General features: G+C 39.1%; 1 protein-coding gene across 4 annotated transcripts in view; it reads left to right on the top strand.

Annotated features, from left to right (window-relative positions):
• Positions 1–19,285, top strand: part of KIT (KIT proto-oncogene, receptor tyrosine kinase) — an 82,292-nt gene that overhangs the window by 30,772 nt on the left and 32,235 nt on the right. For all 4 annotated transcript variants that reach the window (XM_030925234.1, XM_010358983.2, XM_010358982.2 and 1 more), the window contains exons 2-6: positions 6,386–6,655; positions 9,188–9,469; positions 10,528–10,664; positions 14,173–14,341; positions 17,852–18,041. In XM_030925234.1, the coding sequence (XP_030781094.1) occupies positions 6,386–6,655; positions 9,188–9,469; positions 10,528–10,664; positions 14,173–14,341; positions 17,852–18,041 (1,048 nt within the window). The remainder of the gene's footprint in view (positions 1–6,385; positions 6,656–9,187; positions 9,470–10,527; positions 10,665–14,172; positions 14,342–17,851; positions 18,042–19,285) is intronic.

Below are 19,285 nucleotides of genomic sequence, written 5' to 3'. Positions count from 1 at the left end.
CCCCTGATTTGCTAATGTTTGCCACATTAATTCAATAGTAGGCTTTCTTTAGTTGAGCGACCCATAGAAAGCCTTTGTTAGTTATGGAAGAATTAGCAGCCTTCTCCCCGTAAGCACACACTTATTTTTCACCAATTTCTATAATGTGCACTTTATACATATAATTTATACATAATAAAATATCAAATACAACTCCTATAAGCAGGTTTGGGGATAAAACCACATGACTCATGGTGTGAGTAGAAGAGCAAAGATACACTAGAGAAGAACTTAATAGCATTGGACATTAAAAATGCCTTGGGCAAGGTCAGTGTGGTTTAAAATAAGAGCTAGGTCTTTCTGCTCAGAGAGTTAAAAGACCTTCCTCTGCCAATGCTTATTTAGTATAAGCTCAACTGTATAGAAAAACTAAATAAAAATAGTGAAGCAATTAATTTTTTAATGACATGATTTAAAACAACATGGAGGGGTTTACAGATGCTAATAATAGAGGCCAGTGTGATGAGATAAAAAAAAGCGTCCAGATACCTGAGGCAAGTTTTAGGTTTAGCTGGGCATTAAAGAATTGTTGAGTTTTTAAAAAGTTAATTGTGGTAAAATACATGTAACTTAGGATGTACTATTTTTAAGTGTCCCAATTCTGTGTGGCACCAAGTATCTTCACAATGTTGTGTAACCATCACCACTAACCATTTCCAGAACTTCTTCATATCCCAAACAGAAACTTATTAAATAATAACTGTCCATTCCCCTCTGTACACCCTCCCCACACCTTGGTAACCTGTTCTACTTTCTGTCTCTGTGAATTAGCCTATCCTAGGTACGTCATATAACTGGTATCATACAACATGCCTTTGTGTCTGGCACATTTGACCTAGCATACTGTTTGCAAGGTTCATTCATGTGCGGCATGTATAGAATGTTACTTTTTTTTGGCTGAGTAATATTCCATTGTATGTATATAACACATTTTATCCATTCATAAGTTATTGGACCACATTTGGATTGTTTCCACCTTTTGGCTATGGTGAATAATACTGCTGGGAACATTGGTGTACAAGTATGGGTTTGAGTTTCTGCTTTCAATTATTTTGGTTGAATTTTATACTACTAGTGATGAGGGAGACATAGCAAGTACCTGAAGAGGTTATAAGCAGAGGGTTTGTTGGCATTTCTTTTATTCTGAACTATCACTAAAATCTTGCATTGTTGACTGTTCGTAAGTGTCCCATTCCTCCTTAAAGCTCTTTGAAAGCAAAGGCCATTTGCTAGGTTCAGCACTTGTCAAGTACCTGTATTTACTGAATAAGTATTTACGGAATAGTTCCTGGAGCTCCTAGCTTACAGCCATCATTCCTTATAGTACTAGCTGGTCTCCAGAGTGTTGGGTTTTGCCATCTATCCTTTTTTTGGGTTCATTAATTAACACATGTTCAGGGAACAGAAAACAAACCTTAATATTAGCCTCAGCCAAACATAATTGGGGAAGTACATTTGCTAATGCAAAAAGTCCTGATGCAGATAAAACACAATTCAAGAAACGTTTGTTAAGAACTTGCTGTCTACCACACACTTTTCAAAATTTGGAATTTCAGAGCAATTTCAAAGCTAAGTCGGAATACCTTTTTGAAAGGCATTCTCTTAATATGAAGCTCTACTCTTTTGAACAAATCTTTACAGTTTTTAAAAATTGTGAGACTACTATAACAATATTAAAGACAATTTAAAAAAGAGAATAAACATTACAGTCCCACCCTAATAAAAGCCCTATTTTCATTTTATAATGTGAGTTTATAAATCATTTATTTTGAAAATAAAACCCTGAATACTTCTGGTGGCAATTAATTATTTTTTAAAACTCTAGAAGTGAAGCATGAACTCATGATCTTGAATTTAGAGGGCCCTCTTTGGAGATATGCATGGCTTTTTGATTTAATGAAGCCAGGCTTTTCTTGGTGGAGCAGCAGAATTGACATGGGTCATCTTTTGGGGATAGATATGTAGACTGTTGACATCTGTTATAGGGACTGGGTGTTTAGGAGCCTGTCCTTCTCTTTATTTTTTCATGTGTTCAGGATTGAAGAGAATGTTTGTATTACTGTGCTAGAGGGAAAAGTACGATTTAGGATCCTTACCTGCAGGATCTCAGACCTTGGAGTGGGTGTAGGAGATATGGACACAGTTGAACATCAGTACAAGGCAAATGAGTGATGGGCTGCCTTTGTTGGTGAGATTTAGTGAGGACAGATTAGTGAGGACAGCGACATGGAGTGGCTAGGGAACAACATCCATGAAGAGGCTGTCTTCAGTGAGGCTTTACACAAGATAAGATGTGTCCAAGGGACACAGGCAGAAAGAATGATGGGCATGACAATGGATGAAGAATGTTCTCAGGATCCTTAGCCAGTCAGCCTAAGGAGAGGCAGGTTGGGTCTGGGGAAAACAGCTAGAAGTTAACCCCATGACAGTTCCTTTAAAGTTGTAAGAGCTGCTACTGTTAGCTGCTGCTGCCTCTTTTGTGGTTTTGAGGCTGGGGGTAGAGTTGTTTAAAAAAAAAAAAAAAAAAAAAAGGTATTGTTTTAGTCTGGACCTCAGAGCTTTGAGGGAGGATGAGTTGGGGTGGGGTGGGTGGCGGCTGGCGAGGAGTCTTTTAGGAGAGGATGTTACCTCTGTGAAGTAGTTGGCTGGTCTCGGGTAGGACAGCAAGAATGGAAGGGATACAGGGTGTGTGGAGGAGGCTCTGAAGGAAAGAATGCTAGGATGTGCTGCCCGAGATGGGGAAGTCAGGTAGGAATGTATTTGGCAGATGATGGGAACTCGTCCCATACATAGGAAGTGGGTGAGTCTGGACTGATTTGGAGGGCCAATAAGATGTTCCATTTCTGGAATCAGTGTGCCTGACATTATGTGTTTTCCATGTACCCAAGCATAGTTCTAAGAGCTTTACATAACAGCCTTATAAAATAAGTACTGTTACTATCCCCACTTTACAGATGAGAAACTGAGAGCAGAGCTGAGTAGGAACTTGCCTCAGGGTTATGCACTTAGTATCAGAGCCCAGATGCAACTCTAGACAGTCCTAACTCAAGAGCCAAGCTCTCACTTGGTATGCTGAAAGGCTTTCCTGCTTTTCTATGATAGCATGTATTAAAAACTGTCCAGTCCTGTTTTAATCTCCTTGCATGTGTTACTTCACCCGATTCTCAGAAGAATTCTATGAGATGAGGGTATTTTTATCCTCATTTTCCAGGTGTGGAAACTTGGACACAGAGTTAGGGTGATTTGCCTATGTCACACAGCTAGACTTAGCTGCATTGGCCTGGTGTGTCTCAGGAAGTCAAGGATGTTTCCTTGACTGGATTGTAATTATCTATATCCATCAGATCAACCCATGAGAAAATGGAATTGATTGAAATAGATTGCAGTATAAATCTTTAAGAATTATTGGGTCAAATTTGCTATCAATATCATGCACATTCATTGGGAACTGTTCCTTTTTTAAAAAGAATAAATAATAGAAATAACATCTCTATTTATTGCTGCCTCTGTTTTTATTATTTAGTGCTCTGTACAACTCTGAAAATAATCCTGGCCACTGCGTGTCCATATTCTTGCTGCCACATTTAGATGCTGCACTGAGTGGACTCAACGTCTCACTCTATAGCCTTTATCACGTTGTTGGTGCCTAATAATATTTAGTGTTTATAATTGGCCTTATTGTCTTTTGATCTGGGGTGTACTTTGCTTGACATAATGGGGCTACAGTGGATGCCACCACAGGCAATATTTGGCTAACAAACAGGAATTGAGACTGGTCATCTATACACACACCTGCAGGAAGCAATTTCCACCCTCCTATAAAGCACCTTCCGTCTGTCCCTACCCATAAGTGCTCTTCTTTCTATCTCACATGCGAGGAGGTCTCCTGTTTTCTTTACCTTTAAGCCTGGTTCGGCTACAGATCTCTATTTCCGTCTTACACTGCCAGAACTACCCAAGGGAGAGCTCTGCATTTGCAGTCTGTAACCCTGGAGCAAATGACACTTCCCACTCAACTGAAATTGTACTTTAGGATTTCCAGCGGTCTCTTTGTAACCAGATTAGGGGTCTTTTGTTCATTTCCTGCCATCTTACTGTGGCATCTGCCCTTAAAGCCACCACCCTCTCTTTGAAACTTTGTACTGCATTGCCTTCTTTGCCACTTAGCCTCTCTCCCCTTTCTTCCTGGTGGTTCTTTTTCTTAAATCTCTCATGACCCTTTCCTACACCCTCTTGGCTGGAAGATCCCTTTAAGATCAGTGGTTGGTTGGTTCCTCAAACCCGTTTCTTTAATGATCTGATCTTGTTTTTTAACTTCACAAGGTGTTACTGGACTACCATCGTCTGAATTCCAGGTTATAAGCAACCCACTGCTGAGAAGTCCCATTACCAGCCAGGTTGTACCTGTGAGCAAATGACACCTCTCACGTCCCCTCCCCTCAGACTATGCCCTCATCCCCTATCCTCAGCCATGCTGAACTTGTGTGGCTCACTCAGATCAGTCCTCATCTGCAACCTTGCATATGGTGGCAGGGGACATAAATCTGATGTGCATGAACCATTCCCCGGACCATTCCCCCCACCATTCTACAAGAGGTCACTGAGAGCCCCCAGGGAGTCTTGTTATCACACTACCCAAGCCCACCTCACCTGGGGACCTTGCCTTCTGCCTCCTCACTGAAGTCCTCCCTGAGTCAACCTTTTGCTTTTTCATCCCACCGACATGTCCTTCCTCTGACAATCTATGGTGTCTTTTCGTCTTTATTCTGAATTCCTTACTGTAGGTTCTCATTACTTCTGCCTGTGACTAGCACTTTTCACTCACTTCTTTGAATCTAGTTGATTATCTGGGATCTCACTGTGCATGTCACTTCTCTGCTGAAAAACCTAGAGTGAATCTACAGGGTCCCTGAGGTACATTCCCAGAATTTACACCCAGAAGTTCAGAACCCTTGGTGGATCTGGTTTCACTCCATGTAGTCTCACCTGTCACGTGCTCCACAAGGCACCGTTTTTTAGCCAGGCCAGTTTCTGAATGACTAGAGGCTCTGTGCTCACTTCACTGCCAGCCCTTTCTTCATGCTTTCGTCTTCTCCTTCTCCTCCTTTGCCTTTATGATATGGTTACACTCCAGCCCACCTCTTCTTCTTCAGATTCACAGTAAATCTCATAGCTATGTTTTACTTCAGTAGTTTGTTCTTTTTTTTTTTTTTTTTTAAGAGAGATAGAGTCTCACTCTGTCACTCAGGCTGGAGTGCAGTGTTGCAATCACAGTTTGCTGCAGCCTCGACCTCCTGGGCTTAAGTGATCTCCCGCCTCAGCCTCCCATGTAGCTGGGAATACAGGTGCCCACTACCATGTCCAGCTAATGTTTTTTCTAGTTTTTGTAGATGTGTTGGGTGGGGGGGCGGGTCTCACTGTGTTGCCCAGGCTGGTCTCGAACTCCTAGGCTCAAGCGGTCTTCCCACCTCAGTCTCCCAAAGTGCTGGGATTACAGGCGTGAGCCACGGCACCTGGCCAGCAGTTTGTTCTTTAAACCCTGAAATGTATGTAAGGATCATGTCTCACACTAGCATGAACTTTTCCCCAGCATCTATCATGGTGCTTTTGTAGATGATAATGAATAGGTATTTGATTACATGGAGGCATGCATGACTGAATGAACTGGCTGTTGTAAAATTTCTAGAGTTCGGGTTTCATATTCAGAGCCTAAAGTTCGCATCTTTATAAACTAAATAGTTTCCTATCTGGGAAACCTATTTAGGCATTAGGGTGTTAAAACAGGTGTATCATTTTCTGCCTTAGTGTTTAGAGATTTGTGAATAGTTCTCCTTTTGATGAACATTGCCATGTAAAGGGAATTATATAGAAATAACTGAATTCACACAGTTTTAAGGAAAAGCTATTCTATGTCATGGTCATGTACATTCTGCCAAAGAGAGTGACAGGCCAGTAGTTCCCCGCCCCCCCATAGTGTGAGATTTTGTTTCTGTTGTTTCTAAGCTGGGTGTCTGCATGTCCACACTGTGAAGATGGCCCATATTCAGAATGAAAACTTGACCCAGTTGTATGTTTAACCCAGAGAAGGCTGTGGCATCCAGCACATCCTGGCTTGGGGACCAAATGTGACCCTCAGGATTCATTGAGGGTTGGAGAAAATAACTTAATTTTCCAGATGAACTTAAGAAATTTTAGGCAGAACTCTCTTTTCAGCCATAAATAGCAGGGCAGCTTTGTCCTATTTTTATTGTAGAGTACACAGAAGATGGAATTCAGTATTGGAATAAGTGCTTTATTTCGCCAAGGAAGACGATCATACTCAACACGATTCTGTTTTTCTTGGCAGGCTCTTCTCAACCATCTGTGAGTCCAGGGGAACCGTCTCCACCATCCATCCATCCAGCAAAATCAGAGTTAATAGTCCACGTGGGCAACGAGATTAGGCTGTTGTGCATTGATCCAGGCTTTGTCAAATGGACTTTTGAGATCCTGGATGAAACGAATGAGAATAAGCAGAATGAATGGATCACAGAAAAGGCAGAGGCCACCAACACTGGCAAATACACATGCACCAACAAACACGGCTTAAGCAGTTCCATTTATGTGTTTGTTAGAGGTAAATGCTTGGCTTTCTGCGATGCTGTGCTTTCGAGAATTTAATATCCTGCTCTTAATTTTGGATGGCATATGGATCACTGAGCCATAGATAAAATATTTCTGGCTGGGTCTAGGAAGCCTAAAACACATGTTTCTTTACTGTTCTCCCCCATCTTTTGATATGATACATAGTGGCTTTGGGTATGACCCCAGCTGGAGGACTGCAGGACTGTGATACTTTTCCTAATGAGATTACAGTAGGTTTAGCCCATTTGCGCTGGTGCTTTGAGTAAACCCTGAGAATCAATTAGGCCCTTTGGGAAAGCTGCATTTTAATGCCTTGAGATACTAGATACTCCCACTTAGTAAAAACACTTCAGGGAACCAAAGGCCTCTCAAGGCCTAACCAGACCAACACTTCAAAAGATGTGGCCCACTCTTAAGGAGTAAATTTCAGAAAAATAACTTGGTCAGCTAAACATCCCATGTCTGTCATGGGTTCTTTGTAGAGTTGTCCGTAGAAAACATTGTGACCTCTTATAAACAAAAGAAAAATAAATATGGTAGTTGGAGTTCTATGCCTCATTTCCTATGACAAGTTCAGTGATTTGTCTATGATTTTAATAGCCTTGTCAAGAGTAGGCATGCTGGGCAGCAGTGTATCTTGTAGTTGATGTAAAAACTGATCTACTGACAGCTTAAGGGGCATATCCAAGTGACGGGAGGAGAAATGGAGTCCTGTTTTCTAGTTCTTGGTGTCCCTAGACTGGGGCTGTCTTTGAAACAGGCCTGAGTGAGAGGCCTTATCCATGATATTATGAATGAATAATAGATACTTTTATTCTAGATTGGAGATCGTAGGTGCCTCCTGAGTTCAGTTCCTTACTACAGTATTTGGATAAGATGATCCATTCTGTCTTGTCTTCCTTACATAATTGTTAGGGAGCCCGGATGGTACAAATTCTAACATGCTCCGTCAGGAGCGAATAAAGCTGACTCTAAAGCTTGACTGTGCCTCTCCGCTTTATCAGTTGTCCTTTCCTAAGTAGGTAGCTGCAAAGAGATATACCCTGGTAAGTCACCACTTCGCCTCAGGGCATGCTTCTGTAATTGCTGAGCTAACCCATGTGCTGTCCTTTACATTCAGGAAGGCATTCTGCAATTTCCAGGTGGCGATGAAGTATCATAACAGTTGAGTGAATGAGGAAAACTGTTGAATTGGTTAAATCACTCTAACAGGGCTCACAGACTTTCTTTATAGGGAAAGTCATCTTCTGTATCTTGGAACTATCCTTAATTATAACAAATGTAAGATCTTTGAATACTTAAGTAATCTGTGTTATGGCAATGAAGGAAGGTCGAGCATCGTTGTAGAAGCTAGACTCAAGTGACCAATAAAGAGTAGATAGAACAGTAACTAGCTATGGCCTGGGACCATACATAGTTCAACCATCATGAAGTCATTTATTTGCAGAATAAATTAGTAAAGCTGGGAGATGCGTAATTTATCTTGGAAAACTTTTTTTCAAAATTGGTCAAGGTTAAGGATAAAACACAAACCTATTTCAATGATGTCAAGTTCATGTTTGTGAAACACCTGATTTTCAGATGGAAAGGACAGTTTAAAAACAGATTTTAAATGTAATCTGTGGGCCTAAACATGTATCTGTATTATCATTACACTGTAGAGGGTGGCAGCATATTGTGTATACGGAATTAGGTTTGTCTGGCTTCTGTGAGGCCCAGTCAGCCTGAGCCACTCCCAGTCTGTGCCTGGTGTCCTGTCATAAAGACTAATAGTGTTCACTTTCACTCACAAGCGTCCTGGCGGGCTACGGTATTTGTCACAGCATTCCTGAAGCTCACAAGCTCCCCTTGTGCATTTGAAATAACTTGATTTCCAGAAGTTACATTTGCATGTTTCTTCAGAGGAATATGAATCGAGTGAGGTTCACCTGTCATGGGTACTAGGTGGCCTGGTGAGAGTTTTTTGGATTCTCTTTAGAATCCCAAAGACTCTGGAGATGGGAAACCCTGGAAAGGGCCCTGCACTGAGGGGTTAGAAGGAGGAAGACTTTCCTGCTCTCACTAGGAATCATCACACTGGCTTATTGGTGGATGATCCCTGGAGTTGTAATAAAGTTTTCCTGAAGTTTTAAGAGCTCAAATGCTGCTCTCTGTTGGACCTGGGTTTGAGTTCCAATCAGCCATTTCCAGGTCATGTCACTTGAGGAGGGTTGCTTTTATGATGATGCAGTTTCATCTATGAAATGGCAATAATGATAGTACTGATCACGGGAGGGGCAATTTGAAGATTAAATAAGATTAAGTGTAATGGTGTCCAAGCTTAGTGTGTGATACATGGAAAGCGTTTAATAAATGTTAATTCTCAATAGTACTAGATGGATAAATTTTGCTTTTGTTTACACAGAAAAAAGCAGCCATTTGTGCCACTAGTCATGAAAGGCAACATATTAGATCTTTTAAAAAGTGTTTTCAGTGTCTGTGACCAGCCATTCCAACTACTAATTTTGGATATGCGCTTCTACAGATCCTGCCAAGCTTTTCCTTGTTGACCGCTCCTTGTATGGTAAAGAAGACAATGACACACTGGTCCGCTGTCCTCTCACAGACCCAGAAGTGACCAGTTATTCCCTCAAGGGGTGCCAGGGGAAGCCTCTTCCCAAGGACTTGAGGTTTGTTCCTGACCCCAAGGCTGGCATCACGATCAAAAGTGTGAAACGCGCCTACCATCGGCTCTGTCTGCATTGTTCTGCGGACCAGGAGGGCAAGTCAGTGCTGTCAGACAAATTCATCCTGAAAGTGAGGCCAGGTACTGGCTGTTTCTTATCTGCTTCTGGGAGTTGAGAACTCACTCATCTAAAGAAGACTTCTCTCCTCGTTGGTCCACCTTAGTGTAGTCAGTCAGGGAGCTGGCTCTTCATAGTTCCCCCAGCTTCAAAAAATGTCATCTGCTTTTGAGTCTGTTTATTTCATGGTCCTGACCCTGTGTGGCGGTTCCACAACTGCCTCTCATAGAGGCGAATGTGTCTGCCATCGACTGGCATTTAGACTGGACTGACTTAAGTCAGCCCAAAGTTTCATAATTACATCAAGTATTACTTCCAAGAGAAACCCACTGGGCAGCTTGAATTATGTTGGTTGAAAAGATTAGCATGCAGATGATTCATTCTTTGATTTACTTTTGACATGTGAATTGGCTTTCCCTTCAGCTGATCAGTTGCAATGCATTCTCAAACTGTTTGAGATCTGAGAAGGAAAATTCTAGTTGACTGTTATTGTTGTGCCATTATGTAGAATATTTCGTTAGCTGGAAGATAATCTAGGTTTTAAATCTCAGGTATCATCTAATTCAACACCAGCTGACATTCAGCTATTGAGTACAGTTTTTACTAAGGCTTTTGAAAAAGTATACTTATTGAAATTAGGGAAAATTTGATTATTTAAAGCCTGGGATTTCCAGAAGTGAACAGGGTAGGATTTGCATGAGAAAGATGCCTGTTTGCTTGAAAGAATGTAAGTAGTTGTTGGTCACATCCTCATGACACCATCAAGGTTGTCTGAAGTAAAGATTAAAGCAGCTTCCCTATGCTAGGGCTTCTCCTTGGTTTTGAAAAAGCATTTTCCAGAAGCATTATAATCTCACCGTGGGCATTTCTGTTATTTTCACTCAATTTACTTGAAGGAGGCATGATTTAATTGCTGATACCTTCAGATATGCAAGTAGTACAGATAGGTTAGCACCATGCTTTGTATTTTATTTAAAAGATGACAAAGTAAGCTGTACACATTTGAGGAGAAATGGTAAATCAAAATTTCATGCTATAATACAACAAATTATTTGAGGGGCCACATTTCTTTTCATTCTAGCCTTCAAAGCTGTGCCTGTTGTGTCTGTGTCCAAAGCAAGCTATCTTCTTAGGGAAGGCGAAGAATTCACAGTGACGTGCACAATAAAAGATGTGTCTAGTTCTGTGTACTCAACGTGGAAAAGGGAAAACAGTCAGGTGAGTGAATTGCTTCATTCTTTTCAACATATTGTTCTGTCTCTGTGGGAGATGGTAAGGTTTCTCTTTAAGAAGAGTCTGTCCTGGAACTACCTCGGTTAGTGTGTCTGTCAGAGGTGGATTGTCTGGGAGAGTGCTGGGATTGCATATTTCCCCCTTTCATACCTCCACATGGAGATATATACATTTATTATTAGTAACAAATTAATTTTATACATTTATTTTGAGAAACTTGAGGGAACTTCAGATTCATGTTATTGCTTCATGCTGTTTCTTTGAAAAACTCTGTTAGGGACTTAAAAAACATGGTTAACTGCATGAATACTTTGATTTAAACTATTATTGATACTGTTTAGGCCAGATTATTTAAAATATTGAAAAGCATTGCCACTTCCATACTTAAAAAGAATAGACAGTCTCAGATATTCACCAGAAAACTGTATTTTCTTTCTCTTCCTCTTCCTCCTCCTGCCCCGTATTCAACCTTGGCAATTTTATACCTGTTTAAAAAACTCTTTGCTAAACAAATAACCATGGTGATTACCATAATGCAAAGACATTGTGATGATATTGGTGTAGACCTGTGGTGGATGATATCTTGCTAAATGAAGCCTGCCATTGACTGGGAGAATGGATTGTACCGTAGACTTATTCTTTCAAACTAATGACTCAGAGAAACATTTTAGTTTTTATATCATATAATGTAATAAAAACATTAGCTTAGGTATGGATTTTTGGCTAACCTTACAGAATACAATCCCATATTAATTGGCTTTCTATAATCCTTGATTTCAGATGAGAGAACAATTTAGACGGGGTGTGCATTTGAACCTCTGTATAGCTTGAACATTACCCTTTTTTGAGATGAGAAATTAAATTGCCCCAGGCAGTTTTGTTCTGAACCATTTTTCCCAGGAGCCCTGCATGCCATTCCCAATTAATCCACTGGTGTTGGTAGATAAGCCTTCAGTGTTAGGAGCTCTTTGGGGAAATCCCAGTGTGCACCTCCAAGGGTTAAGGAAAACCAAATCACGTGCAAACAATATGTAATGTGTGACTTGCAGATGGGGCTCATGGCTGTCTGCCAAGTTTCATCCATGAATCTTTTATTGATATCTTTTGGCTTAATTTGGAATACTATTAGCACTATCAAATTATTCAAAAATCCATAATATTTTATTCTGACCCTTTGGAATAAGTTTAACTCACAATGTAATTTAGGGTAAAATGACTTTTTAGCATTGTTGCCATTGTTTCAGCACAGGGGAGTCTTGGAGTTTGTTCAGTACTGTTAATCTTGGTTGGTTAGCTTTCTTAATGCCTCTAAACCCTCGCATTTTTACTTACTTATAATCAGAATCTTTGACAGTATCCTAAATTATGGGCTTTGGGTTTGAATGTTCATGCTGCATCTCTTATGACTGCACTATTCCTTTGGACGCTGACAAGTTCAGTGTTCCTGTTTGAGTTCTGCTGTGGACTCTTGGGCTCTTGAAAGAACTAGAAGGAAGATACCTTAAATCGAGACTTTGGTATGTTATCTGTCCATTGTCACTCTGCCTTTGTAGAGAAGTCTGTAAAACTATGAACTGGGAAAAGCCAGTTTGAAAATGTTGCTTCACCTTGCTTTTACATCTTCTTGACAATTGATCTTATGCTGTGAAATGGTACATTTCTGCCAATTATTAGAAGACTCTCTTAGAAGGGGATAGTAGGAAATCTACAAAGTGTTACACACTGGAAAAGCCTTTAAAGATAGGTTTGTTCCCAAATACCCTTTTAGAAACAAAAGTCAAGCCTAGTGATGCTCTTGACTTACCTAAGATCTCACAATTAACAGCAAAGCAGGTTTCTGTTCTTTTTAGTTTGAAACATTCAGCTTCAGCAGTCAACTTTTATGTGTGGTTACTTTAATGTAAAAATATTTGTACAACCATAATAACATTAAAAAATAGGTATAATCCCACCATCATAGATAGCAATGCTGTGTAATAGAAATACATGAACCATATGTGTAATTTTAAATTTTCTAGTAGGCGCATTACAAAAAATAAAGGTAAAATCAATTTTAATAATATATTTTATTTGACCCAGTGTGTCTAAAATATTATTCCATACTGTAATGAACATAAAAATTATTAATGAGATGTTTTACATTTTTTTTAATACTAAGGCTTCAAAATCCAGGACATACTTTATATTTACAGCACAACTTACTTTGGACTACCAGATTTCAACTGCTCAGTAGTCCCAAGTGTCTATTCCTTATAAATGCTATATAGTCTGCATTTTTTCATATTTTTTTCTCTTTTCCCCTATGCATATATATTATCACATGATTGCAATTTTAAGGTACATTCAATTTGTGCTTTTTAAATAGGTAAACACCTCTCTTACAGTCATAATGCTATACTTGATATACATTTAGGTCATTTCTGAGTTTTTACCACAACCAACATGTTGGAGCTTTTATTTTCTGTTGAGCAATTTCCTCAAGTTAAATTTGCTAGAGTTGATCAGAGGGTATGAACATCCTGGCACGCTCCTTTCCAGAAGGATTTTTCTGATTTATAATACTGTCAGATGCTTTATTAGGTTTACCAAAGCCTCGCCAAGGAATCACTGTTGGTCTCATTCCATGTCAATATTAGCTCCTTTTACTTTACTTAGTTGGTTTTTTTTTTTTTCTCATTGTGATAGGAGTGGGTGTACATTACAGTAAATTTGGAAGATGCAGAAAGCTATATTTGACTTTCTTTAATCTTTTCAGAAAGCTGTTGTAGCTTATGTTATGGTTTCCCCCATGACTTTTTAAATACGAGAAATATCTCCATGTCTCGTCTGCAGACAAATAATGAGTGAGATGGTATTATCACAAGGGTAAATGCACAACCTTTTCTTTTCAGCTCATGCTTAAATAATTTGGGACTTGTTCTTAGATGTCTCTTATACCTTGAAACTCCCATCAGTGGTTCACAAGGTTCTGCTGGGTGAGAACTGCAAGATGAGTTTCCAAGCTAGTTGTTGACATTGTGATTCTGTTTTCATTCTTACAAATAATAAATTTTAATAAAAGAGAACATTATTGATATTAGCAGTGTGTTTGCTCTCAGTTGTTGGGACATAGAATAGAAAATGATGTAACAGGACAGGACAAAAATATGCTGACTCATATTACAAAATATCAGTATCCTATAATATTTCATATATAGCAACTTTTAAAATTTAGCGTTGCATAGAATTTGGAATTATACATACTAGGGTTAAGAAATGAATTTTCATTTTTTCCTAATCATTAATAATGACGGTCTTTCAATATAATCCTGTAATATGAAGTGTTCCAATGGCAGACTTGTCATGACGTTTTATTATTCTTACTTAAGTGGTGTATAATGAAAGCTAATATGGAGAAGTTAATTGCTGCTATTTTTAATTTATCTAGGAAAGATTCTGAATATAAATTATATGGTAATCTTTATTTTTTTTCCTCCTTTTCTGAAACAAGCAGACTAAACTACAGGAGAAATATAATAGCTGGCATCACGGTGACTTCAATTATGAACGTCAGGCAACGCTGACTATCAGTTCAGCGAGAGTTAATGATTCTGGAGTGTTCATGTGTTATGCCAATAATACTTTTGGATCAGCAAATGTCACAACAACCTTGGAAGTAGTAGGTAAATACCTCTATGGGAATGTTTAAATTACTGGCAGTAGTGAAAGAAGAAATTACTAGATAGTTTCCTTTTTATGTAAATGGAATGTTGAACAGATTCTTAGAATTTTGTTATCACTGAATGAATGAATGAAAATTATTGTAGCCTCTTGCAATGAAAGCACAAAACCAAATTCAACCAGTTTATTGGAGGAAAGTGGAAAGCTGTTACTAAAATTGTTCAAACCTATTATTCTCTGTGCACCCCACCCTCCTTTCCCCACCAAACAAACAAAAGTTGAGGTTTTTCAAAAAAGCTAGTGCTCGCTGAATGACTTGAGTTTGGAAATGGATGTAGAATTTATCAAGGATCACAAATGCTTAGAGCCTGAAGTATTTCTCTGAAACTTTTGGTAGGGGCTCTGCCCCTTGGTTTATTGTTTTGCCACTCATCAGCTCTAGTTCCTTGTGGTAAGGACTGAATTGGACTTTTCCTCCCTAGTATGCCCTACCTCCTTATCTCACCTATTCTCTAAGCATAAAGATAATAGCATAAACCTTCAGGAAGGAGTGACATTGGGACACAGGTCTTTGGTTCTACAAAGCATAAACTACAACATGGTAATCTGTCCCCGGGCTCCATCATATCTGGTATGCACAATTGGTTTAGCCTTATCTTCTCTACTCTAGAAATTTCACTAAATATTTATTTTGCAAGCATCTATTTAAAGAGAGCAGAGCGTAGTGAGTTTCTTCGTGCTTTTGATTTACTGAGATTAATAGTTATTTTTAAATTACTTTGTTTACAATTTTTTTTTGTCTTTTGAGTATTGTTTGAATTTAATCCATTTTTCTGTCTTTTTAGTACAGCCATGTTCCTAGTGCTTGACTTTCATTAAATACTTCTAGGGTGGCAAAATTCTTTATCAAAAACAGTAATAAAGTGATGCAGTATTTGTTTTCATCTCTTTCCCCACCTCACCAAATTTCTTCAATAATTTATGTGGCAATATTAAAGCTTTTTGATTATCCCACAATAATCTCATAAAATTTTGGTGTTTCTGCCCATGTTATAATGGAAAGTTTCTCCCTAGACTGAACATGGAAAAGATACTTTACTTGCAATTATAGTCAGCACACAGAAAGTGTACTACTTTGTTCCTAAACATGATTGTGAACCATTTATTAATTTGAATAGAAGGCTATGCTTTTAAAATATTAAACTCCATAAGCACTAATTTGCTAAGTTGATTAGGGAGCATGTTGATATATCAGCTTCAGCTCCAGAAAGCAATTAGTAAGGATGTTTTGAGAACATTGTTGTATGTAATCGGATTTTTAAAATCCATTCATCACTTTCCAAGAATTATCACTGTATGACTGGAAGGACTTGTGACTGTGAAACCTGAATCTGGTTTTGTCTTGTTTTGAGAATGGGTTGGGGTGGAACAGGAACAGGAGGAGACAAAGAGAAAAGTAATTTTTTAGTGGCTGGGAGGAGGATTTGGATCCATCATGGAGTGATGAAGAGAACAAGGCTTTGGGATCACTCTTTTTTTAAGAAATAATTTTCTTTTATTGTATATTTTTAAGATACACATGATGTTATGGGGTACATATAGATAGTAAAAAGATTACTATAGTGAAGCAAATTAACGTATTCATCATCTCACAAAGTTACCCTTTCTTTGTTTTTGGTTTTCTGACAAGAGCTGTTAACATTTTACCTGGTTTTGAATTGGGGGCTCTGCCTGTAATCCCAGCACTTTGAGAGACTGAGGCGGGCAGATCTCTTGAGCCCAGGAGTTTGAAACCAGCCTGGGCCACATGGCGAAACCCCATTTCTACCAAAAATACAAAAATTAGCCAGGCGTGGTGACACATGCCCGAGTTGCAGCTACTTGGGAGGCTGAGGCAGGAGGACTGCTTGAACTCAGGAGGTCGAGGCTTTAGTGAGCTGTGATTGTGCCACTGTGCTCCGGCCCGGGCAACAGAGGGATACCCTGTTTCAAACAAAACAAAACAAAACAAAAAAAAAAAGACTAAGTGTCACAATTATTAAGTACAAGGTATGCTAAAGTACTTAAAGCAGTTCTTAGGACATAGTAAGCACATAAATGGTGGCCACAAAGATAATGTCAGCAATTACTTTATTGCTTTCTTTTTCAAGATTTTTTTTTTTTTTTTTTTTTTTTTGAGACGGAGTTTCGCTCTGTCGCCCAGGCTGGAGTGCAGTGGCCGGATCTCAGCTCACTGCAAGCTCCGCCTCCCGGGTTTACGCCATTCTCCTCCTGCGTAGCTAGGTCTACAGGCGTCTGCCACCTCGCCCGGCTAGTTTTTTGTATTTTTTAGTAGAGACAGGGTTTCACCGTGTTAGCCAGGATGGTCTCGATCTCCTGACCTCATGATCTGCCCGTCTCGGCCTCCCAAAGTGCTGGGATTACAGGCTTGAGCCACCGCGCCCGGCCAAGATCTTTTTAATATTATCATATAACCTTTTCTAAGGACTCCATTATTTATTTAACTAGTTCTCTGTTTTGCCATTTTAAAAATTATAATAGTGTTTAATAGTGTAAATAGCACTTTTTTTTTGGCCTGTAGCTATCTATCTCAGGAAGAGTTCTCATACGGAAATTACAAGATTTGATCAAGGAATAGATACTTTTAAAAAATCTATATTGCTAAATGCTTCCTGAAAGAATTGTGCCAATTTACAGTGTGTAATGCAGCATGCTACTTTTACCACACTGGCAAAATTGTTGAGTTTAGTTAAAATTAGTTTTGCTATTTTTGATAAGTGAAAAGTAATGTCTTATTTTAATTACTAGTTTAGCTAAACATTTTTTCTACATTTTATTCTTCTCTTTTTCCTGTTACATTATTTTACTATATAGACATTTAAAAATATTTATGGATTTAAATTTGTCTTTTATGATGTTTTTCTTCTGTTGCTTCTAAAATGCCTAGAAAACTGCCCCCTCTGTAGAAGTTTCATAGAGTCAATCCTGTTATTTAGTTAAAAATACCATTTTATTGTTAAAATGCTCTTTGATTTATCTGTGATACATGGTAAGAAGACCTAAGGTTATTTTTCTTCAATACTAAAGAACATTCTTTGAACATTTTTATTAAACATTAGGGCTCGCTTTTTTTCCCTTGATTTATGATACCTTATCACATATACAATTATATTGGGTCTGTGTATGAACTCTCTATTTATTCCAAATATTTTTTAACCTAATAAACATCAAGACTAGTAGATTTAGAAGACTTTTAAGATGGTGACAATCTTTAAGAGGATTGCTTAAGAGAGGGAGATGGAAGAATCAGTATTTCAAATGTGTATCCTTTTTCACTTGTGACAGATTCTACAAGAGCAGAATAAAATGGGAAACGGCTAGTTAAAATGCTCTTACTGCCAATTAATACTGGAAATCAATCAATTATCTTCGTAATTCCAAGATGAGGTTCTGTTTTTTTGTCCAGTAGTTGTAGGTAATGGTTTCTTTCTGTCTTATTTCATTCTAATTAGATAAAGGATTCATTAATATCTTCCCCATGATAAACACTACAGTATTTGTAAATGATGGAGAAAATGTAGATTTGATTGTTGAATATGAGGCATTCCCCAAACCTGAACACCAGCAGTGGATCTATATGAACAGAACCTTCACTGATAAATGGGAAGATTATCCCAAGTCTGAGAATGAAAGTAATATCAGGTAAGAAACAGACCTTGCCCTAGGGGATTACACATTACCACCTTTTCCACTGGGCTTATCAGATTATTTCTGTAACCCATAAATCCACAAGAAGATACCTGGTAAAGAAGAAAGTCTGGGGCTGCCTCCTGTGTCCTCATCCTAGTATTTCATTTTGTTGTGTGTTTAGAGCATGCACATGTGTGCACACACACACACCTGTGTGCCTCAGTTTTCTCACTTGTAAAATGGAGGACAATTTTCTAGAGATCTGAGCTTAGCTCAAAGCAGTAACTGGCATGTACTCGGGATACAGCAAGTCTCTTCAGAGAAAAAGGGAAGTTAATACTTATAATTGTTTCTTAAAGCTCTAAGAAAACTAAGAGCCAAATAGCTTCACTTCAGGCAATGAACCCGTGTTCTTTTACATTAGACCTCTCATTTGACCCTCAAAACATTATAGTAAAAATAGTAGCAATAGTAATACTTCAGGTAAGACATAAGTGCTTTTTTCTGAAGCATGGTTCTAAGTACTTTACATATATTCACCCACTGACCTGAAGCCTCACAGACATTGTGAGTAGGCATTCTTATTTCCCACCATTTTTATAGAAGAGGAGACAGAGGTACAGAGGGGTGAAGTAATTTGACCAAGACGGAATGGCTAATAAGGGCTAAGTACCTGGATAGGGTTTTGCTCTCTTTTTCCAGTCAGGACTGTTGACTGTTGGAAAAGTATGGGTGAGAGATGATAGCGTCCCGGGCCAAGGACTAAAGGTTGGAGGGAAGAGGATAGATTTGGGAGGTCTCTGGGTGATTGAGAGGGCAGGAGAGGCAGGGAGGAGTTGAAGATGGCTTTAGGTTGGGTGGTGAGAGACCATACCATTCAGGGAGAGGAGGAGGAGGCGGAGGGGCAAGTTTCTGAGGAAAGACAGTGACTTCGGTTTGCGGTTTGTTGGATTTAAGATTGATAATGGGATCTTGAGTGGGATTGTTCAGGTAGGAAGTATATTAGGTCAAACGCCCTAGAAGCAGAGCCTGAGACAGGGATCCTGAGGCAAGTGACTTATGCAGGGAGAGAGAGACTGACCAGGGAGTAGGGGAGGAGGGGTGAGGGGGAAGGGAGGCAAATAAGGATGTAGCTCAGATGACCCCAAACCTCAGTCTTAACCAGGAGCTGAGCAGGGCTTTTGCACCTCTCTGGCTGTCAGTCACTTACTGACTGTAGACCTGGCTGTACAGTCAGCTTCTTCCAAGGACCGCGC

This window comes from Rhinopithecus roxellana, chromosome 2 (assembly GCF_007565055.1).
Source record: "Rhinopithecus roxellana isolate Shanxi Qingling chromosome 2, ASM756505v1, whole genome shotgun sequence".
Classification (NCBI taxonomy): Eukaryota; Metazoa; Chordata; class Mammalia; order Primates; family Cercopithecidae; genus Rhinopithecus; species Rhinopithecus roxellana.
The sequence above is the reverse complement of the archived record's forward strand: the minus strand, read 5'-3'. Positions and strand labels throughout refer to the sequence as shown.